The sequence below is a fragment of the Siphateles boraxobius genome, unplaced genomic scaffold (genome assembly GCF_051911475.1).
Source record: "Siphateles boraxobius isolate OS27281-9 unplaced genomic scaffold, OSU_SipBor_1 130, whole genome shotgun sequence".
NCBI classification, from domain to species: domain Eukaryota; kingdom Metazoa; phylum Chordata; class Actinopteri; order Cypriniformes; family Leuciscidae; genus Siphateles; species Siphateles boraxobius.
Window position 1 is genome coordinate 40746982 of NW_027508734.1, and position 24011 is coordinate 40770992.

Below are 24011 nucleotides of genomic sequence, written 5' to 3' on the forward strand. Positions count from 1 at the left end.
ACCAGTTATTCCATTTTCTCTGAGAAGCTGGAGAGAGGGATAACGTGTCTGGGGAGAGGGGCTGTTGCTCTGGTGTTATCGAAGGCTGTGATATGCTGTCCTGGTTTCACTGGCTGTTTTCCTAAAAGTCATCCTTGGGTGCTAAATCTTGGAGCAGTTCTAGTATGTCACAGTCTGTCTGAGGTGAGCTCTGTGGGCAGGGCTCAGCTGAGATTGTGTACGTGAGCAGAGTTTGTTGTGGCTGAGTGGTGTTATCGTTGTCCTTGTGTAATGTTTCAACCGCATGTCCATTCAGGTGCTGAAGTGAAGTCCTGTGGTCATTCATACTGTATCCAGGTGTGTGTGTGCCATTCAGGTTGAGTGGATTGAAAACGTGAAAACTTTTTGAATTTGAAGATCAAGGTAAATTGTACATAATTTGTCTTCCGGGAAATATGTAAGTATCGTCTGTTGCTTCCGAAGGGCAGTATTAAATGGAAAATAAATGTTTCCTTCTGGAGCATCAGTGAATGTTTGAACCTTTTTAATAGTTGTGTTTGAGTTCCTCAATTCATACTTTGCACGTGACGTCACAAGTACTGGCTGGCGGGCAAGAACGTCGTTCTATAGCCACGAAACCCAGTAAAGTAATCAAGGATCTTGCCAGGACGTCGCCAGTTTTAATATACAAAAGTTGGTGTTTTGAGGTGTAACGACATGCCAGATAGTTGTTGTGCGATTGGATGCACTATTATTCAGCATAATCACGTTAAGAACGTGCATGTAAATCGCTCATACCCCGAAAGTGAAAGTAGAAACGGACTGAGCTTTCAGCATCTGTCGCTGCATTAACGCCGCGTTCTCTCAGAGGCGACGATGGATATAACGGTATATCGACGACTATCTTAATTTACTGGCTTAATATTTCTATTGTGGACCTACATTAACTTTTTTAACAAGTTTTTGAAGCTGCTTTTGATTTTCACAGATGGCAGAGTTGTGCTGTTTGTGAACTAAAGACGGTTTTTAGGCCTATATCATTTTAGTGATATTATTCATATTTAGTAATTGTATTGTTTTTAGTGTTATTAGTGTCATTAAACGTTTTGTTAATGTCCTATGGAAACAAAATAGCCTCACTATATAATTGATTGTAGTATTGGCCATTTTGTGAGCGTTTGTTGCCCGCCAGGTATCCATGGCAGTCACGTGACTGCAAAGTATGAATTGTCCTCCGTGTGAAAAGATGGATCTCAAAATCATACAGTCACTGCTGGAAAAGGTTCAAATATACAAAAGATGCTGGAAAGCTGAAGAATTTGAAGGACCTGAAGGATTTTTCTGAAGAAGATTTGGCAGTTAAACTGCTCAGGACAAACAAGGGACTCAAGAACAACCATCACCAAAAAAAAAAAAAAAACAGTCGTGGATCATCCAGGTAATGACACACAGTATTAAGAATCAAGGGTATGTAAACTTCTTCATTTTTTTAATTCAGCTATTTTTTTGTCTTGTGGACTATATATATATGAACATCTTTTATGTAAAATATATTATTTAGGACAGTATTAAATAAAAAAATAACAAATTTTGTATGATCCCTCTTATTTTTGTTAAAATTATTAAGATTTTCACAGATTCTGCGAGGGGTATGTAAACTTTTGAGCACGACTGTTGATGCCCTGAAAGCTAACAGACATGGACTAAAAGCCCCAAAACTATCATTTTGATTTCATGGGGTCTTACAATCCATACATTCAAGTACTAAACATTTTCCCACATATCTGTGCAATAAGACACCACTCTCTGTAACGAGACTGGCACACTCAGAGAATGTTTATAGTGTAACATTCAGTTCAAATATTATTTTAGTCTGCTCGGGTACTGGTTAATAACAAGCTAGATAAGAAGTTCTTTCTGTCTTTTGGATTGGACATTAAAAGATTATACTGCTTTTGTCTTTGCACAATAACTCTGCATCACTCTTTCATTCTTATCATCTCCCACTAGATGTTCTTGTCTCCCCTCTTTTCCAAATAGTTCTGTACTGCCAGCATGCCTATCTTGTTTCATTTATGTTTAACCCAACTTCAGTATGTTTCTACTCATCTCAACACTCACTACACATAGTAAAAGCCTTTTCCTGCAATATAAAGGAATATATCCCTATGGTATGTTCAATGCGGAAAACACAGTTGAATCTTACTAATAAGCATTGTAACACTACAAAGTTTGGAATGTAATTTCCTTTACTTTTGAATGGCAGTTCACAGATTGCATTGGTTAAAGAACAGTACCAGCAGTTTCTTCATAACTTGTAAAGTCAATGTTAGAGTATTGTCATATATTACTTGAAATCTCTGAGCTGCTATTCAATTTGCTGTTTTTGAGTGATCTGTTCTGGTGCTGGAATCACCTGCTCCAATCTTCTGTGTTCCTTTGTTTCCTTTGGTTGGGACACTTAACCCACAGAAAACGAGAAAACAAGGACCAGTTAGTTCTATATACAATCAATTGAGATTGTCAGATAGATCTATGAAATAAAAAAATGAATAAAGCCGTTTATCAATAATATGCATGCATTTGTAGCAGTAACTATAATAAAAGGAGCCTTTAGTACTGCTTCTCTCACTTTTCATTTCTGTCATTTTCTATCACTTCATTATCTTGCTTTCCTGTTTATTCTCTGTAAAAATCTTTTTCTTTATCAATCTCTTTGTTTAACTGGGTTTCCAGTAAAAATGCAAATAAAGTTACTAAAAATAAAATTATAGTTTTGTGACTTTTAGTTTATGTGTGTTAGGTTTGGCACCCTCTATATGCTAATCTACGCTAAGCATTGAAAGGAAAAATAAGGTTCATATCTGTGAATATACACTGCATATTTACAGGTTTTTTCTTTTAGGGGAAAAATGACCAAAAATTACTCATTCTGCACTTCAATTTTTTTTGAAGCTATAGTCCACCCAAACATGAACATTCTGTCATCATTTACTCACCCTCATGTCATTCCAAAGCTGTATGAAGAAGATATTTTGAAGAATGTTGATAAACCAGTTTTGGTTCCCTTTGACTTCCATTGTATTTTTAGTCAAAGGGAACTGAAACTGTTAAGTTTCCAACATTCTTCAAAATATCATATGTGTGTTCTGCAGAAGAAAGTCAGTCATACAGGTTTGGAATGACATGAGGGTGAGTAGATGATGACCGAATTTTCATTTTTGGATGGACTATCCCTTTAAATAATTAAATTCTTAAAGGATTTTTTTAACTGACTACTGACCAGCAAATAGCAAATTGTGGTTCATTCCTTTGATGTATCTGAAGCCAGTTTTTTTCAAACACTTCAATGTCACAGACTTCTTGTTTTAATTGGAAAACACCAATACAGAAAAACGTCTCAGGTTACGACTGTAACCCTAGTTCCCTGAGAATGGAATGAGACGATGCGTCGATGACGCTTTGGGAACGCCATTGCGTGACTGAGTCTGAAGCACTACTGTCAACTAGTCCAATGGAATGAATGAAGCGTCACGGGTGGGTGACGTCATGACCAGGAAGATATAAAAGCACATCCGGTGCAATGCTCGCATTAGCTTATAGAGCCGAAGCAAAGTCGATCGCAGGGATGCAGGAAGTATGGCAGGGAGACACATCGTCTCGTTCCTTTCTCAGGGAACTAGGGTTACAGTCGTAACCTGAGACGTTCCCTTTCGAGGGAACTCGCAATGCGTCAATGGCGATGTGGGAACGATAATACCCAATACGCCATAATTACAAAATGCCAGATGATAAAACTGTCGGCAAATTAAGTAAAAAGCACCTGGGATCCTGGGGCAGCTTCCAGGTCCAGGCTATAAAACCTCACAAATGTTAGCGGCGAGGACCAACCCACCGCATCACAAACCTCCTGAAGGGAAACTCCTGATAAGAGGGCTTTAGAGGCCGCCCTACTTTGGGTAGAGTGAGCTCTGACCACCAAAGGACATGGCTGGCCAGAGGACTCATATGCAAGAGAAATAGCCTCGACTATCCACTTACTGATTGTCTGTTTAGAAGCAGGAAGACCTTTCTTAGGTGAACCAAAACAGACAAACAACTGATCAGATCTCCTCCACGGGGCAGCCCTGTGGACATAAGTGTCCATTGCTCGCACTGGACACAAGAGATTCAGTTTTTCCTGGTCCGAAGATGTAAACGGAGGAGGACAGAATGCCTGCAGTACAATAGCCCTTGGAATATTGGTTGGCACCTTAGGGATGTAACCCTGCTTAGGGTATAAGAACGCCTTAACCATACCCGGTGCAAATTCCAAACAGGTGGGAGACACAGAAAGAGCCTGAAGGTCTCCGACTCTTTTTAGGGATGAAATGGCTAACAGAAAGATAGTCTTGAAAGTCAGAAATTTTTCTGAAACTAAATCTAGGGGCTCGAAGGGAGCCCCAGACAGGCCTTCCAAAACTATGGCCAGATCCCATGCCGGCACCCTAGTTCGAACTGCAGGCCTCAACCTCAAGGTGCCACGAAGGAAACGAATAATCAGGGGGTCTCGACCCAAAGATGTAATACCCACAGGGGCGTGGAAAGCCGCAATGGCCGCCACGTAAACCTTTAAGGTAGAATGACATAAACCTGACGTGAAACGAGACTGGAGAAACTCAAGAACTGTGTTGACTGAACAGTTAACTGGATCTCGCTGCTGTTTGTGACACCAAGACGTGAAAACTTTCCACTTAAGTGTATATTATTTCCTCGTGGCTGGAGCTCTGGAGCTAAGAATAGTCTCAACGACCTCAGTCGAGAGACCACTCTCTAAAAGTTGGGCCCCCTCAGAGGCCAAACCCAAAGGTTCCAAATCTCCGGTCGGGGGTGAAATATTGTGCCCCCTGCCTGAGACAGAAGGTCTCTCCTGACAGGAATCTCGAAAGGAGGGCCGTCTAGAAGATGAATTAGGTCCGCAAACCAAAAACGACTCGGCCAGCGTGGAACTACTAATAATAGACTTACTCCGTCCTGGCTGACTCTCTCCAGAACTCCTGGGAGCAGAGCAACAGGGGGAAATGCATACAGACGTAGCCTCGGCCACGTCTGTACCATAGCGTCCAACCCCAAGGGGGCTGGTAGCGTGAGGGAGAACCAAAGTGGACAGTGCGTCGTATGCTGTGACGCAAAGAGATCCACTTCTGCTTGGCCGTAAAATTCCCAAATGAGCTCCACCGCCTCGGGGTGGAGTCTCCATTCCCCTGGCCTCAGCCCCTGCCTCGACAGGGTGTCTGCTCCTATATTCTGGTAGCCTGGGATAAACACTGCCCTCAGGGAGAGTATCTTCCCTAGGGACCACAAGAGGATCTGGTGCGCCAGTTTGCAGAGTGGACGCGAACGCAGACCCCCCTATCGATTTAAATAAGAGACCACCGAAGTGTTGTCTGTACGGACGAGCACATGATGGCCCCTCAGGTCTGGGAGGAAATGTCTCAACGCATTGAAGACGGCGATCATCTCCAGGCAATTTATGTGCCAAGAGAGATGATGGTTCCCCCACAGACCCTGAGCTGAGCGGCCTTCCATTACCGCTCCCCAGCCGGTGAGAGAAGCGTCTGTAGAGATAGCAACTCGATGGCAAAGAGCTCCCAACACCGGACCCTGGGACAGGAACCAATGTTTCCTCCATATAATCAAGGCGCGGATGCACCGCCGCGTGATCTTGATCATACGAAGTGGGTTTCCCCTCGGGGAGAGCCCTCTGGTCCTGATCCACCACTGCAAAGGTCTCATGTACAGCAGGCCAAAGGGGATCACATTGGACGCCGCTGCCATGAGGCCTAACAGTCTCTCGAACTGTTTTGCAGTGCGTGACTGGCCTAGCTTCAACTCTTTTGTGGCTGTGATGATAGCAGCTACACGAACGGGCGATAGTGTGCCCCGCATCGTGACTGAATCCCATACCACACCAAGGAAAGTGGTTCTCTGTAGTGGAGAAAGCACACTCTTCTTGGCATTGAGTCTCAACCCCAATTTCTTCATATGAGCGAGAACGACATCTCGATGCCGAACCGCTGACTGTTCTGATTCCGCCAGAATCAGCCAGTCTTCGATGTAGTTCAGAATGCGTATGCCCTGCAGCCTGAGCGGGGCTAGAGCTGCATCTACGCACTTCGTGAACGTGCGGGGTGACAGAGGTAGACCGAATGGAAGCACCCGATATTGGTATTCTTTGCCCCTGAAAGAAAACCTCAGACACTTCCTGTGTTGAGGCAGGATGGAGATATGGAAGTAAGCGTCCTTCAGATCTATCGTGACAAACCAGTCCTCGGATCTGATTTGAGTCACTATCTGTTTGAGTATGAGCATCTTGAATTTCAATTTCATGACCGCACGATTCAGCAAACGAAGATCTAAAATTGGACGCAACCCCCCACCCTTTTTAGGAACAATGAAGTATCGGCTGTAAAACCCCGATTCTCTGTCGGGGGAGTACACCTCTTCTATAGCTCCCTTTGCTAAGAGAGAATGAACTTCTTGCTCCATTTCCAGAGCCTGCTCGGGATGTACCACCGTGAGTAACACCCCGTTGTAACGAGGCGGAGGAGAACCGAATTGGATTCTGTAACCTTTCTCTATTATCTGCAGGACCCAAGGAGATATATTCGACAGATTCTTCCACTCTGTTAGAAAATCTACTAAGGGTACCAGGCTCTCGAGACTGGCCTCTGGTGTTAAAGGAACAGCCACTTCGGCGACCTGAAGCATATTGGCAGGAAACAACCGAACTGACTGTTTTTGAACCCCCCTCAGAGGGCTCACGTCCGACGCAATGTCGAGTCGACACTGCGCCGAACTTTCGCTGGATACCACTGCGCCCCGAAGCACCAAGGGTGGCGGGGTTGGCAGACCGGTCCCATGAGGACCCCGAAGTGGAGCGGGCACCGTATTCTGAGGTGTACACCGCTCCACCCCGGTTGGGGCTGTCCTCGATGGTCTGACGCACATAGCGTCAGGACCTTTTCTGAGCCGAAGCCTTCCTAGCCATAAGTACGGTCCTCAGATCCGGCTTAGACTAAGCCGACTTCGGCTGAGAATGTTGGCTCGGTCCCCAAGATTTATCCGGGGGAGCACGAGACGAAACACTTATTTTTTGTTGCACACGGTGCGAGGAGCTTGGCTGGGGGTGCTCACGCCCAGCATCCCCAGGGGGATGGACTCGGCGAGGAAGGAATTTTTTAAAAGCCTCAGATTGTTTTTTATTTTCTTGAAATCTTTCAACAACCAAATTCACAGAGTCGCCAAAAAGACCAGAGGGAGAAATAGGGGCATCTAAAAGAAAAGCCCGATCTTTATCTTTCATATCTGTCAGATTTAACCAAAGATGTCTCTCAGTAGCTACGAGGGCTGCCATAGACCGCCCAATAGCACGGGCGGTCTCCTTCGTAGCTCTTAGAGAAAGATCTGTAGCCTGACGAAGTTCTCGAATTTCATCGGGACTAACTCCCTCACTCCTATCTATATCCCCCAGCAGATCTGCCTGATAGGCTTGGAGCACTGCCATCATGTGCAGACAGGCTCCAGCTTGACCTGCTGCGGTATAAGCCTTACCCACTAAATTAGATGTGGTCTTTAGTGGTTTATTCGGCAACACGGGATCCTTCAGGGACGATGCTGACCCAGGAGACAGATAGCTTGCGAGCGTCTGTTCGGCTGGGGGCATCGACCCATAACCAAAATCTTTCAGCCCCTTTATATTTGAATACGTTTGAACATGGGGACTAAAAAGACGTGACGAATATGGTTTATTCCATGATCTACATAGCTCACTATGTAGATCAGGAAAGAATGGAAGGGCCCGTGATTGAGATGAAACATTAGAAGTGAGAAAACGCTTGTCTAATTTGCTTTTAGGGCGAGAATCTCTCTTTTCTGCTGGCCAGTCAATACTCAACTTATCTACAGCACGAGTTATCACCTCAATAAGCTCCTCATGTGCTGGGGAGAGGGATGGCGAATCCTCTCCCCTTATTGAACTTTCTTTATTTGTGTGTGTGTCACTCTAACCGATGCTCAGTAACTCTACCTCCTCAGAGCTAGAGCACTGAAGCAACGGGCTCTCTTCCCGGGCGGAAGAAGCCGCAGCGCGGGCTTCCGACACTGGCAAGAGAGCAATGGATCCTTCGGGTAAAGGAGGAGATAAGGCAGAGCCCGTCCCCAACCCCGCCGAAAGATCCATTTGCGAGCCCCAAGTGAGCCTTCTCCGAGCTGCCACGGCAGCCGCGGGTCCAGAACCCCGAGGTTCGCGAGCCTGTCCATCATCCTCAAATGTGGACAGACGGGAGCGGAGCATGCGGAGCGGGAGGCTGACATAGCATGCTCCACTCCCAAACAAACTACACAAAGCTCATGTGTATCTCCACCCATGATATAACAGGGGCAAGGAGAAGCACAGGCTTTGAATAGTTGTTTCGCCATAATAATATAATGAGAGACAGACAACAATAAATATAACAGACAGTTTTGACACAGAGCGCTTTGCTGAGGCACAAAAGCTAACGCGAGCATTGCACCGGATGTGCTTTTATTTCTTCCTGGTCATGACGTCACCCGCCCGTGACGCTTCATTCATTCCATTGGACTAGTTGACAGTAGTGCTTCAGACTCAGTCACGCAAAGGCTTTCCCAAAGCGTCATCGACGCATCGCGAGTTCCCTCGAAAGGGAACAGAAAACTATGCTCATCAATGATTGAAATGGGGTCTTTCAAACAAGATCAATTTACTTAGGAAGCAAAATAAAAATGTAAGATTTTTTAAGATTTTTCAGAGAAGATAACTTTGAGGGAGGGGGGGGGGGATTCAGGATACATATTGTTTTAAGGATGTTGAGACATTTTTACTGGAAAAAGAATAATTTGTTGTTCTCACACTCTTTCAATACCCTTTGCTTTCACCACTTTCTTGAGGCCTTTTTTGTTGCTTTTTCTTTACCTGACCTTGACTCTCTCTCTCTCTCTCTCTCTCTCTCTCTCTCTCTCTCTCTCTCTCTCTCTCTCTATCTCTCTCTCTCTCTCTCTCTGATAAATTCCTGGGCTCTAATGTGTCAAATATCTGTGTTGTGGATCTCAGGGGGAAGTTGGTCTACCGGGACTCAGGGGCAATCCGGCCGTTCAGTTTAACGCACCAGCAATAAGCACTATCAACAAAGGAGAGAAGGTAACACACAGGGGAGCGGTGATGCCAACCTAGGGAGGGGCAGATCTAGGGTAAGAGGGATGGATGGTGGGGGAGAGAGGAGCGTTGGAGAGCACTGAACCACATTAGGGGAAATTGCTCCAATGAAATTGGTCTGAAACATTTACACAATTACAGGATTGACATTTGTAATCCCCCACCCCCCACCACCAACACCAATTATAAAAATGTTTTCCACAAAGAATACACATTATAGAGACCTTGACAGTACAAAGGGGGGATGTTTAGTTGCATAATGATTGAATGGGGAGAAATACAGACACATCCATTGTGTTGAATGTGTGGTTCATTACCAAAGCTCATTCATTCTTCCTGTGTCCATTCATCTCCTTCTCACCCTGATCTCCCCGCTGCTCTGGCAGTGGTCACAGTCCACTTAACGTCCTTCTTCAAAACCCCAAAAAACTTCTCACCACATGCCCACCTCTTCAACATGCTCCGCCGCTACCGTCAACAGCCTCCCCATCACACCTCATCTTGCCCATATAAAAAAAAATCTCTCTTCCTTGGTTACCGTATCCAGGGAGATGTGGGCCAGCCCGGTGACCCAGGCCTCCCACTGGTCAATGGAGTGGTGGAGCTTGTTGGCTTTCCAAAAGGAGACAAAGGAACTAAGGTTTGTGAGGAAAATGCAGCTGCGAGGATATAGAACTAGGATGACGTCAATCGACGCCGTCCTCCTCAACTTCTTTTCTACAGTTTATTTGTCCAATTAATCTATACCTCAAGCCTGCTATCCAGGAGGGTGACGTCCACCTCGTGCTTACTGTGTAAATCCCATGCTTCACCCTGTGGTGAACTTTAAGGGTGGTGTTTGTAAATTCTTCAAATCTGGTGGTGATTTCAGTCACATGCGACAAATGATTTTAAGTCTAATATTTCCAAAGGTTCTTTCTTAAATTATGTGTGCATATTTGCAGTGGCCCTAAAGAGGACACTTCAGCCACGCTTATGTATGAATATCATTATCTAATGAAGATAATGGCCTGAACAACGAAAATCATTTGAAGTGTGGCTCAAGTATTAGATTAGATATCTGAAACATTGGCTGCGTCCGAAAGCTTAAAAATGCTGCCTTCGGAGGATGCATTCCAAGTTAGGAAGGCATCAAAGCACATCCAAATCCAATATTGGTTTTACTTCCTGTCTCCTGAGATCCTGTCATCTGAGTGTTTTTTGGAAGCAGCATAGATATTTCTTTACTGACTTTGATATCTCACAATCCTATACAATATGTTTAGTGACAGTAGAGCTAAAAATTAAAATGGCGTCTGACCCAATTTTCCAAGTTTGCTGTTATTTCTAGCTAGAAATTAATATTGATTATTTAAATATTCACAAATTAAAGATCTCTCTATTTTGTTGTAGATCATTAAACCGCTATTAGGGTTGGGAATCGAATTCCAATTCTGGAATTGAATACTTGAGGTCAGGAATCGGATACTTGTTATAAAATTAAAATTCTCTCTTATCGATTCCTTTGTGAGCATTTCAATATGACTTTGCGAGCGCGAGAGGACTTGTGCGCTGTTTTCTGTGCTGCAGGCTTGTGTAACTATGGATGTAACTATTGGGCAACTCTTAAAGTGACAGCAGCTGCCGTCTCTATAATAATACTAATCAAACAACAAAAGACTAATATAAAATAACTTTTGTAACTATATTTGTAATGTATATTTTTTTTAATAAAGTGCTGTGTTATTTTACATTTGATTACAGTTTCTGTACCTGAATACCTGAAAATCTTAAAACACTGTTTATTTCAATCGTGTCTTTGTTCAGTTGTATCTTTTTGTGTTTCGATCGCTCATTTTGTATTTGTTCTTTTTTAATTACTGAATGTTTATTGCTTTTAATAATGCTTTACATTCATATTAGTAAGGCTAGTTGTATTTTTTATGGTATTTTTAAACCACAGCCAAACGTTCCTTGTGTAAGTGTTATTTAGCCTGTTGATTTTTGTTCATGATATTCAGCTACAATTAAATGTTTTGCGAAAAGACTAAATGTGACTGATATCTACGGGGGGGTTGTGCCTTATTGGAATAGAAATTAGGAATCGATAAGAATCGGAATTGATAGGCAAAATCGGAATCGTTAAAATTCAAACGATACCCAACCCTAACCGTTATGCTGCCTCAGAAGTCTGTTTGAAATCACTTCTGTGAGGTACCTTTGTGCGCAAAGTCTGCTGCCTGCTAAGTTATTGCCTGAGGCAACAATATATTATTATTATTTTTTTTAAACAAATTAATATGACGTTATTCTGCAAGAATTAATTAAATTGATCAAAAGTGACGGTAAAGACATTTATACTGTTACAACAGATTTGTATTTCAAAATAAATGTTTTTCTTTTGAACTTTCTATTCATCAAAAAAAATCCTGATTTTCTTTTTTTATATATAAATGTTTCCTCCAAAAATATTAAGCATCACAACATTGATAATAGTAAGAATAATAAGAATGCAACCCTCATTTTAAATATTTGTATAATTGGTATTCCATTAACAGGCGGTCTGCTCTTGTTAACTTTTTTACATTCACAGTAAATATTTTATCATATTCATTAAAACGTTTTATGGCATTTTCTCACTAAAATACCGTAAAAAACAGTTTAAATATCTGCAGGAGGAGTAAGACTGCTACTTAATCCTCAGCCCAGTCACATGGTTCATAAATATGATATACAATTTTTTTTTTTAAACACAAAGTTAGATTGTGAATGCTCGTTCTTCTTTCTTTTCTTTCTCTTTCTCTCTTTACCTCAGGGTGAGAAAGGATATGCTGGTAATCCAGGTCTTCCTGGGAGACCAGGACCAACAGTGAGTATTCAAAGACAGCTTTTCACCCTAATTTATTTTTGATATGTTATTTGAAACTGGCTCACAAAATCCGTCATTTTGTGCGCATTTGCAGGGTCCAGTTGGTTTTAGAGGTGAGACTGGCGAAAAGGGAATCCTGGGCTTGCCAGGCTCGAGGGTAGGTCCTGTTACTGCTACATTTTTGGATTCACCATTGTGTACAATATTTTAGATGGCTCTTTGTCATTTAGCATTACATCTCATAGTTGTATGTTTGGGTACTGTGTTCATTTATATTTACATCAAATGTAAATTCCTGTGTTTGTTTTCTACCTGAATGTCGTCTTCTGTTTTATTCAATATGGCAGGGTGCACCTGGTCTGAATGGTCCTCCTGGGCTCCCAGGAAGAAAAGTAAGATGAAATTCTTCAATCTAAACTAATTTCTTTCCTATATGATTGCTATATACCAACCATCTCCTGTTTCTTCTGTAGGGCTTCAATGGGGATTCAGGTTTTACAGGCCAATCAGGCTTTACTGGCCCAAAAGTAAGAACGCAAAACCAGAAAAATACAACAAATATGTCACAAACAGAAATATGTTTCAAAACAGCATATTTGTATTTTATATATAGGGTGACAGAGGAGAACCAGGCCCACCTGGACCAATTTTGGAACCAGCAGATGGAATTAAAGGTATCAGGAAATATTTTATATCTTGTGTGAGGTACTGTACTTGCATCTTGTAATCTCTCATGCACACACACACACACACACACACACACACACACACACACACACACACACACACACACACACACGCACGCACACACACACACACACACACACACACACACACACACACACACTCATATATGTGCTGATGTACAGTCTTCAGTGATTTTTAATTTGCTTGTACCTAGGTCCTCGAGGTGATCCCGGCTTTCCTGGTTATCCAGGGCTAACTGGAGATACAGGTTTTCCAGGCTTTCCTGGTCAGCCTGGTCCTCCTGGAGTGCCTGCTTTTAACACAGGTACTAGTGACATTAATTTTAATCCTTTATGACTGCAATCATGCAGCTTGTTGAGGAGAATGTGCTATGACTTTTCTAAGTGATCAGACCTAACATGTTTGTCTTTAGGACAAAAAATAGACAAAAACAATTTAATAGAATTACAGTAAAGGAGGGATCTGAGTCATATCTAACCACCATATTATCTGAACACCCGTGCCATCACAAGGGATGGGAATTAAGAGAAATGTAACAATTCTTTTAGAATTTTTGAGCAATAAATATTTTGGGGAAAAATAAATGCAATTACACTGTAAAATAATGACAAATTCGATTATAAATTTAAATCAATACTTGCACAAGGTGTTTACGCAGACTTTTTAATGGCTTTTTTCAGAGCTGACTCATGAGTCATTTGTTCAGGAATCAGTTTTACTACCCTAATCACAATGTATGGTCTCAATTCATTAAAAAAGAACCCTACAGTATCGACTTCATAGCAGCATGCTAACAATCACATGCTAGCAATACCCTGGCAACCATCCACAACACTCTAATGTCATGGCAGTGAGTTTTGCAGAATTTACTGTATATGTCAATGTTATTTTAATTGTTAATCCGTGTTGTATATTCAGGTCGTCCTGGGATTCCTGGGTTCCCTGGTAGTCGTGGACCCAAAGGACAGAGGGGAAACCCAGGTCGGGATTCTTATGGTCCTGAAGGTCGTCCCGGAAGTCAGGGCCTTTCTGGAGTTCCTGGTCTCCCCGGACCACCAGGAAGATCATGTAAGCTTTTGCATATGATGGTCATCATCCTTTTAATTTCAAGTAACCAAAAAATACGCTTCGGGTCATAACATCTAACTTTACTGGTTTCATTCAAGAAAATTAAATCAAGATTTGACAAATTAGATATACCAACAAATATTTTTATTGTTATTGTAAGTAATTTTTATTGTTTAGATCAAGTAGAAACACTTCCTTTGAGTTAGTAGTTGCAGGTTACCACTTTTTTATGTTAACAGAACTGGATAGATGTATACCATGAGATAAGCTGATGGTTGCTTCTTATTACATTTTTTCTAGTTAACACGCTCTCTGCTGCACTAGTTGGTTTTCCGGGTCAGCCTGGTCCGAGAGGATTTTCTGGAGAAAAAGGCTATAAAGGGTTTAAAGGTAAGAAACTTTGTTGTAGAACTATAATAATAATAATGGCACACATTGACTTCTTCCCTACTTGACCCTGTCCCCCTGCAGGAGAAAATGGTGACTGCAACTGTTTGGGTGGAGGAACGACAGGTGCACAGGGACGTCAAGGGCCTCCAGGGCCCTCAGGTTTCCCTGGAGCTAATGGTGTGAAGGGAGAAATTGGTGACCAAGGTTTCTCAGGACCCCGTGGACCACAGGGTCTTGATGTAAGAGACTTATAAAACAAATCTATCAAAATGACTGATGTTGTGACGGTAATTTCCAAACATTTGCAAAAAAAGTGAAATTTTCTTGAGTTTGCGTTGTATTTATCGATCATGGAATCGCAAAAAACTGGAGGGACTGGTTTGAGGTTTTTATTGTCTTATTGATCATTGTGAGAAAAATTGGGGTTATCAGGAAACATCCTAAATATTGCTTAACATTTTAATTGAGTCTTGCTTTGTTTTTTTTAGGGTCGTGCGGGTGAGAGAGGCTTTAATGGGCGTAAAGGAGAGAAAGGTAATTCTTTCTTCCCCCGAGGTAAAGGACAAAAAGGTGATTTGGGTCAACAGGGTCTTTATGGGCCACTTGGAGAAAGCGGCAACCCCGGAAGGGATGGATCTCCTGGCTTCCCTGGACAACCAGGTCCACCTGTGAGTAGATAGGCTAATTTTCCTTTTCCTTTCTATCATTTCATTTAATCAACTCTGTTGTTACTGTCAAAGAAGATTTGTGGCCCTATTCAACACCAGTAACTGCTTATAAAATTATTGCTTATTGTAATTCTGCTTCTAGTACAACTTTTAACCATTGACATCTATATTTTTAAACGTATCTTACTTTCTAAGTTATTTCTCTACAGGGGGACTCTGGTTTTGGGGTGACTGGAGATAAAGGTTTTCCTGGTATCCCAGGTTCTAAAGGTCGTCCTGGTTCCAGTGGCGATCCTGGTATTGGCTATCCTGGTGTAGCGGGGTTCAAAGGGTCACAAGGTGATCCTGGATTCGATGGTCTTCCTGGAACACCTGGACTTCCAGGTTCTCCAGGTAAGTAGAAAAAACACTTCAGTAACACTTTACAATAATTACACAGCATGAAATATTTTATTATATAGAAAATAAATTATACAGCTTACATCACATTATTTCTACATTTTTATGCCATTATTATTAATGTTATTGAAGAATAAGATCACATAAAATGTATGCGATAAATTTATTAAAGTATGTACTTTGTAGCCATTATGTAGCTTAAATATTCATATATAGTGAATTGGATATACACAAATGAATGTAAACGGGCAGATAAAAAAGTATTTTTGTCAATATAAGCAGTTAATATAAAAGTTTATATATTGAATACAGGCATAACATTGAATACATTTTTTTAAAATAAATTGGCTAATTAAATCTATGTAGTTATTGATGATGCAGAAATACTGTTTAATATTGAGTATTTATTGGCCAATACAATAGAATCACAAGCATCACAAGATTTCATAATACCTCCTCGTTTTTATTACTTTTTAAATAAATTTGGCATATTTAGCTTGTTTTGTGGGTTTACATTGCTTAGTTTATTCAGTACAGTGGTTTAAATGGCACATTAGGTCATTTTTAACACAGAGAACAGTCTTACAGTTAATTTAGTTAGATTGCCATGATCTTTCCTAATTTCAGTTAATTGAGAAATATTCAGTGGTTTTTTTTTCCTATAGGTATCCTGAGTTGCATAATTGAACAGTATAAGATGAGCTAGGTTGAAAGAGCTTCAGTTTAGAGGTTGCTACATTTCATCTTGACAAGTATTCATCTTGTCAAGCGTTGGATGTGCGTGAGTGTGAATGGGTGTGCAAATAAATCTTGACATTTTGCCTGTGCCTAACAGAACTTTTTACCTCTTTGCAAGCCATTCCATTCAGAGAGAAATTGAGTAGACGCAATTAAATCACAAGTCTTAACATTCCTGTCTGAATCCCCAAATCCTTTCACTTCTTTGCATGCTCTCCATCTCTCTCTCTTAGCAATGGAATGGCTTTGACACAGCCATGCACATGTTCCCCTTTTGATTTCTTTATTTGCACTGCTTTAACCGATTGTGCGGGAATATTTGAATGAGCTTTATATTTCTCTACTAAAGGTACAATCATTTTCATGCTTGTGCATTTGATTTCTTGTTGATGCTGCCCGAATGAACTGATTCATCAATCGATTGATTGACAGCTTCTCTTGCAATCTCTCTTACCTTTGCATGTTGTCTGACTAGGTGACAGCTGTGGGCAGGCGGGGCTTAATGATGCCTCTTTGGAAGAGGGAGGTGAGATGCGAAGCCCAGAGCTGCCGCCAGTATAAAATAAATAATTTTCCAATGGCCTGACTGTATCAGACAGCTTAACTGTAGTTTCCACCAAATCTGACCATACTTTCATTATGACTTTCCTATAGCTTGAGGTGTCTAATTCAGTTAAACGTTTGCCATTCTGGAAAAGTAGTAGTTGCCATATAACAGCCCTCTTTTGCCAGTCTTTTAACAGTCTTTGTGCATGTTATTAGCCCTAATATGCTGGGATTGCTGGCTATACTGTGGGGAGGGTGGGGTTATTTATTTTTTTAGTTATGAAAATAAAAATTTCTTATATTTCGAAGAGCCTGATACAACATCAAAGGCGTATTACTCAAATTCGCTTTGCATATTCACTGTAGTGACATTAGTCTCGATACTAGTTCAGCTTCATCAAAGACACCCATGACCTACTATCAAATACTATTAAAAGATTTTTGACTTATCCCTCAGTTTGTAAAAAACAATAAAATATTTCCTTTACTGTATATCCACTTATATAAAACAATAAAAGTCTACGCAGCAATGCATTAGAACACTAAAATATACACTGTTAACTGTTATTATGAGCCTTGAGGAATAAAATTAAATAAAACCTTGTCACTTACTAACGTCTAAAGTTATTTACAAGATTTCCTGTTATGACCATGTAAAGCCAATAAACAGTTTTACATCCTACACACAAAGAGACAAATCCACCTACAGGTATTATGTTGGTAATGATGATTTGGATAACTTCTCAGCTAAAATAACATGTAGTTTTTACAGAAGAATTAATATAAGCGTTCTAACGAGAAAATTTCTGTTTTTTCAATTGAAATCATTTTCTCCAAAGCTGTAAGTAAATTGAAATGCCCTCCACAATATTAAAGTGTGCTCCTATTTTTCAGTCAGTTATACATGTCTTTGATCTCATTGTCTGTACAGTTCATGAAATTGTAATGCTGGATTGTAATATAATTGCATAGTAAAAATACATTCCCTCCTGTCCCTTTTCTTGTCAGCCAACATTCAATGATCTTAGATATTCAGAGACATTTTTTAAACTAACAAATACCCACCTTTAATACTGGCTTTTTAGAGCAGAATACCTTTATACAGTTTTTCAGGGTTAGATGTAAGGCGGCGTGTGTGTGGAATGGGGCATCATGGACAGTTTCATATGATTTTGACAATTAAATGGATGTCAACAGGAACACCACTGCCCTGTAGGATTCCTGGTGAACAAGGGGATCCAGGATTCTCTGGACGTCCCGGGTTGCCTGGTAATTGAATTTCTAAAAGTTTATGAAAGTTGAAAAAGGTAGTATTTTAATTATAAAGAGTTATTTCACATTGTTCTAACATGTTCTTTTGCACGTCTGTGTTCATGTATATGTAAGGCCCAAAGGGTCAGCCTGGTTCCCCAGGAGTAAGTGGGCGCCCAGGGTTTGATGGGCCTAAAGGTGAGAGAGGAGAACCAGGTTCTGGAGGTCAACCAGGACCTCAGGGTAAGATTACACCCTTAAATGTGAATGGAGGCTCCATTCAACCACACATCTTACACATCATAATTAATCAACTTGCTTAGCCATACATTTAAAGGTATAAGTGCATTATAGTTGTCTAACTCTAACTTATGGTTAGGTTTCCCCGGACGGAGAGGAGATCCAGGTTTACCAGGAACAACAAATGCTGGCTTACCAGGATCTCCAGGAAGAGATGGTTTTCCAGGTGTGCCAGGATCTAAGGGAGAACCTGGTGTGGTACTTGGGGCCACCCCTGGAGGTCCAGGTTCTCCAGGGAGGCCAGGAGAGCCAGGAGACAAGGGTCCACCTGGGACACCTGGTTTGCCTGGGAGGCCTGGTAAGTTTGATGAGATGTTTTTAGGTAGTTTTCACAAAGCTACTCTCGACATCATTATCACCAGTCATATGGATATCAAGCATTAGTACTAATGCATTCCTTCTTAGGTAATGATGGACGCAGTGGTATTCCTGGCCTAAAGGGTGAGCGAGGTGTGAATGGAATACCTGGTCCTGTAGGTCCCATAGGTCCACCAGGAGAAATCCCTTCCGGGGGTATCCCTGGTCCCAGAGGGCCAGCTGGAGCTAAAGGATTTAATGGACCTCCAGGTAAGAAAATCCATTCTCATTGGTGTTTTGTCTAATAATATCTGTGAGTATTTGTTCAACACGAGCTGCTCAGATCCAAGCGTAAACTGTACCTTGAGCTCCATAATAAGCGATTATGTCTCTAGGACCTTTCACATTTAAATTTTTGGAAGTTCTACCCAGCTTTTAAGACTTAATCCTGAGGAATCTCTAATACAATCTATACACCTCTAATAACCTGGGAAGTTATGGTTTGGATAACTTGTTCCCTTTCGTCCTGGGAACTCTGACGTGTCGTCGGGGGAGTTCCCTGACGAATTGGGATCACGCTAGGGAGCCAATTGCCGTCGAGAGAATTAAAAACGAGCCAATAGACATTGGCATGCAAGATTTGCATTCCGCGACCCGCCCACCAGCGTGGGTATAAAAGGCGGAAGTAAACATTGCGCAATGCTTTTTGCTTCGGAGCCATCCAGTGTGTCTCTGTGTGAGCTGCTGTGTAACCGGAGAGAGTTAAACTCACGAGTCCTCTTTAAAGAAGAGAAAGTCCTCTTGTGCTGGTGTGACGGTGCGTGAGTGTCCATCGCTTCCTACTGCTGGCCGTTTTCCTCTGAAAACAAAGAGTCGTTTTAACGGCTGGTATTGGTTGAGTGTAGCACACGGGCTTGCAGCTTGCCTCAAAGGGGTTTCTCAGACACAGGCACGTACTGGTCCGTACGGACAGCACTGCGACCGTTGCGTACATCAACCATCAAGTTGATCTACGCTCCTGTCGTAGGGTGCGACTCGCCTCCTACCTCCTCCTATGGAGTCAGAAGCATCTGAGGTCGCTTCGTGCCGTTCACGTTCCAGGGGGCTCAACCGTGTGACAGACGAGCTCTCATGGTTGCCTCCCCTGCCAGGAGAATGGCGACTCCATCCCCAGACGGTCCAGCTGATTTGGAGTGTCTTTGGAGTCGCACAGGTAGATCTGTTTGTCTCTCCAGACACGACCCATTGCCAGTGGTTTTACTCCCTGACCGAGGGAACCTTCGGCACGTACGCCCTGCCTCACAGCTGGCCCCGGGATTTGCGCAAGTATGCGTTTCCCCCAGTGAGCCTTCTTGCACAAACTCTGTGCAAGGTCAGGGAGGAAGAGGAGCAGGTCCTTCTAGTGGCGCCGTATTGGCCCACCAGGGCTTGGTTCACGGAACTCATGCTCCTCGCGACAGCCTCTCCTTGGCCGATCCCTCTGAGGAAGGACCTTCTTTCTCAGAGACGGGGCACTCTATGGCACCCGCGTCCAGACCTCTGGAAACTCCAGGTCTGGTCCCTGGACGGGACGCTGAGGTTCTAGGTGGTCTACCACAGGCAGTGGTGGACACCGCCACTTCCGCTAGAGCTTCCCCTACGAGGCGCCTCTATGCGTTGAAATGGAACCTGTTTGTCGATTGGTGTTCCTCCCGTCAGAAGGACCCCCGAACTTGCCCGATCAGACTCGTGCTTTCCTTCCTGCAAGATGGGTTGGAGCAAAGGCTGTCTCCCTCCACCCTCAAAGTGTATGTCTCCGCAATAGCCGCGCATCACGATGCAGGGGAAGGTAAGTCCTTGGGGAAGCACGACCTGGTCATCAGATTCCTTAACCCTCTGAGGTCTAAGGGGTTTTTGGGGTCCTTGAGGTGCTCTGACATGCTCTGACATTTGTGCTTTTTTCAGTTATTTATAAACATGTTAATGGCAAAGGTGTAAATTCACTCTATATAGCACAAACGGGGCTACCGTAAAATGTGAGCAACATGTATGTACATGTTTGTACTTTTTAGAGAATAATGTTTATGCGTGGTTATTGAAAAAACTAAAACTTAAAGTGTCTGAAATAAGGCCACAAAACACATACTAAATATGTGTCCACAAGACTTTTGACTAATGAGTGGTGTTGCCTAGAATTTTTGCTTGATCTGAGCTTGAAAATGATCTGAAAATCATCCTGCCTAATCATTTACACAAAACAATACATTGATTTAAATTGTATAAGACACCTTTTGTTTGGAAAGGCAATATGCGTGGAGGCATGTTCACACCTAAGAAGACAAAGGCCGGATAATGTGCCACATACATAATGAGCTGCATATTAATTAGCCTCACACAGGTGTGTCACAGGATCCCAAAGAATGCAGGGACAAAAGAAATGATCTATATATACATATTTTACAATTAGAAATTGTAACCAATTACAAATAGGTTACAATTACAACAACAATTACAATTTTAACAATATTTCAAGTGTATTTCTTTGTAAAAAGTATACATTTTATCATACGTATTAAAAAAGGTAAGGATTCATTAGTTTGAATATTGGAACGAACACTATAATAACATCTTAGTTGATAGTTCAATATACCTACTTTATATTTGAAAAAACATCATACTATAGTATATTTAACTATGAGCAGAAATTGGTGAACAAACGCGTACCTATTTAATGTGACAGTAGTCTTTTTTTACAGTCAAATCTTTATAATCTATCCAAAACTAATCACAACATCTTGTCTAAACATTCATATTTAGTCTGTAACATATTGTGTATGATATATTAGCATATACATGTGAATTTGCAGTTTGTTGCTTATACAAACATTTTATTTCAACATATTTCAGTCTATTTTTACTCATCTTAGTAGGCTATAGCAATATAGTTTGTATGTTTTCATGTAAACATAACGTTTACTAATGTAGGTAAGAGAGTGAATGAACGGCACAGACACGCACTGTATAACTGTAGTAAACAAAGCACGCGCGCCTGTGCCGTTCATTCATCATTTAGCCTACACACAGACACGCAATTCATATTTAAACAGTCTTTTTGCGGTTTACAGTCAGACACTATTCAATATCGCGATTAGAACAACGCACTTAAGAATAAATTACTTACTACATCAGCTGGATCAGTTGCTCCTCGAAATGAAACTACCAGCACTTCTGGTACATTTTCCAGGGTTATTAGATAGTATTATTCCTCCCAGCGTATGGATACGCTGTGTACACAGCTGTAGTAAGATACTTACTAAACACAATGTGTTTTATAATCCAGCTGGTGGGCGATGGCATGTTTAATGGCTTGCCTTAGATCATTTGCGTTTGAATGCCGCGCGCTCTCCGTGGGCGTGGCACATTAACGCGTAATTAGGTATAATGAGCTGGAAAGAAAAAGACTGACATCTCTCTCTTTTCATACAGATTACATAAACTGAGAATATTTGTTTTTTTATATTAATTAATTCATTTAAAAGAAGAGAGTTCAAGCTTCATTATGGAAAAACACTCGTGCCTGTCTAACAAGTATTCCCGGAATTACTTTTCATTTTAAATTACTTTTAAATAAATTTTCGGACGCGTTTCAGAATGGAGTTAACTGACAGAGAGAAGGCAGAACGTGCATCATGTTTGTTTTTCTTTATTTGGCGAAAAGCACAACACTTTGTTTTTATTGTGAGTATCCACAAAAAAAATAGACACTTATCAGGATCTAATAATGTACAACACTTAATATGTAAGATCAAAATCAACAGAGTATTTTGAGTTTCTTTTGCACTGATAAGAAAAAAAGCTAGGCGCGATAGTCGACCTCAGACTGTTAAAGGTGCCAGGAGGTAAAATCCACCTCGTGTTTTGCACTCTGTACCCTCTTGGGACCTAGCTCTGGTACTTAGAGCTCTTCAAAGTCCTCCCTTTGAGCCTATGCTGACAGTAGAGCTTAATATCCTGTCCTTTAAGACAGCGCTCCTGTTAGCAATGGCCTCTTTCAAGAATGTCGGGGATCTGCATTTTCGGTCGACGAATCCCGAGACCCCGGCTCGGATATGTTCCCAAGGTTCTTACCACTCCCTTCGTGGACCAGGTGGTGAACCTGCAAGCGCTGCACCAGGAGGAGGCAGACCCAGTCCTAGCTTTTCTCTGTCCCTTCCGCGCTCTGCGGGTTTATATTGACAGAACGCAAAGCTTCAGAACCTCAGATCAGCTCTCTGTCTGTTACGGAGGCCAGCAGAAGGGGAAGGCCGTCTCCAAGCAGAGGTTAGCCCACTGGTTAGTGGATGCTATCACCTGAGCATATGAGTCTCTGGGTGAGCCTTGTCCTCCCAGGTTGCGCGCTCACTCCACTAGAGATGTTGCCGCTTCCTGGGCTTTGGCTCAAGGCGCCTCGCTGACAGACTTCTGTAGAGCTGCGGGCTGGGCGACACCGAACACGTTCGCTAGGTTCTATAGCCTTCGTGTGGAACCTGTTTCCTTCCGAGTTCTAGCTACGGCCAGTGGATCGAGGGAATAGGTTGTGTCGGCTTGTTACGCAACTCCGCCTCGCAGCGGATACTTTCGTTTTTTGCTCTGTATGGCGCCCTACGTCGGTGACCCTCGTGAGGTGATCCTCACGAGTGATCCTCCTTCACCCCTCGGTGCTGGGCGCGGCGGACCACCCGGCGCCAGGTCTGCATCCTCTACTAAGGAGTTGATAGTAGACTGGGTACTTCCAGTGGTCTTTATTGTGACCCATCATGCCACGTGCAGATCAGCCGTGTCTTCCCCTTGACGGACTCGTTCATCGTCCCTTCGAGTACGCTCCCATTTCCCTTGGATTGGGACTACCTCAGGGACTGCCATATGTTTCACTATTCCTTCGGGCTAGTAAATATATGTGTATTCCTGGCCTTCCTCAGTCAGGCTGGGGCTTTCGCGCGTTCCCCCTCTCTTGGGCGAACGCTTTCCCAGCTGAACTTGCTGAACAGCAGTGTGGTTCCCGTGCTAGCTCCCGCAACTTATTGCAAGAAACTGCTGCAGGGTAGCTTAGCCGGGCACTGGAAGGGGCCAGCACCGTGGCGTTTTATTAGGGATCCCAATTCGTCAGGGAACTCCCCCGACGACACGTCGGAGTTCCCAGGACGAAAGGGAACGTCTCGGTTACGTATGTAACCCTCAGGGAACGGAGACGTGTTGTCCCTTCGCCATGTTGCTGTACCTTGGCGGAGGACTGGACACTGTTCGGCTGCTCAGCGAAAAGCATTGCGCAATATTAACTTCCGCCATTTATAACCGCACTGGTGGGCGGGTCGCGGAATGCAAATCTTGCATGCCAATGTCTATTGGCTCGTTTTTAATTCTCTCGAAGTGATCCCAAGTAACTCCCCCGACGACACGTCTTCGTTCCCTGTACTCAGGGAACGAGGGTTACATACGTAACTGAGACGTTTTCTTGTGAGCATTGTGTGAACTACTGGAGATTTCAGTTGTAGTCAAATATTTCACTGTTGGCTCGTTTTCTTCTTATCAGTCTACGTCAGCCTGTGTTCTTCTTCTCAAAAATATCTGTTTTCATTATTCTTTTCTT

The 24011-nt window shown here is 42.4% G+C and overlaps 1 protein-coding gene across 6 annotated transcripts in view; it reads left to right on the plus strand.

Annotated features, from left to right (window-relative positions):
• Positions 1-24011, plus strand: part of col4a6 (collagen, type IV, alpha 6) — a 157469-nt gene that overhangs the window by 103235 nt on the left and 30223 nt on the right. For 2 of the 6 annotated variants that reach the window (XM_077229509.1, XM_077229514.1), the window contains 17 exons: positions 9741-9833; positions 11988-12041; positions 12136-12198; positions 12389-12433; positions 12515-12568; positions 12655-12715; positions 12943-13053; positions 13668-13817; positions 14118-14207; positions 14289-14446; positions 14696-14875; positions 15085-15268; positions 16488-16538; positions 17756-17827; positions 17945-18052; positions 18189-18407; positions 18515-18676. In XM_077229509.1, coding sequence (XP_077085624.1) covers positions 9741-9833; positions 11988-12041; positions 12136-12198; positions 12389-12433; positions 12515-12568; positions 12655-12715; positions 12943-13053; positions 13668-13817; positions 14118-14207; positions 14289-14446; positions 14696-14875; positions 15085-15268; positions 16488-16538; positions 17756-17827; positions 17945-18052; positions 18189-18407; positions 18515-18676 — 1855 coding nt within the window. Of the gene's footprint in view, positions 1-9091; positions 9179-9740; positions 9834-11987; positions 12042-12135; positions 12199-12388; positions 12434-12514; positions 12569-12654; positions 12716-12942; positions 13054-13667; positions 13818-14117; positions 14208-14288; positions 14447-14695; positions 14876-15084; positions 15269-16487; positions 16539-17755; positions 17828-17944; positions 18053-18188; positions 18408-18514; positions 18677-24011 lie in introns of all 6 variants that reach the window. The other 4 variants (XM_077229510.1, XM_077229512.1, XM_077229511.1 and 1 more) reach the window with 4 other exon arrangements.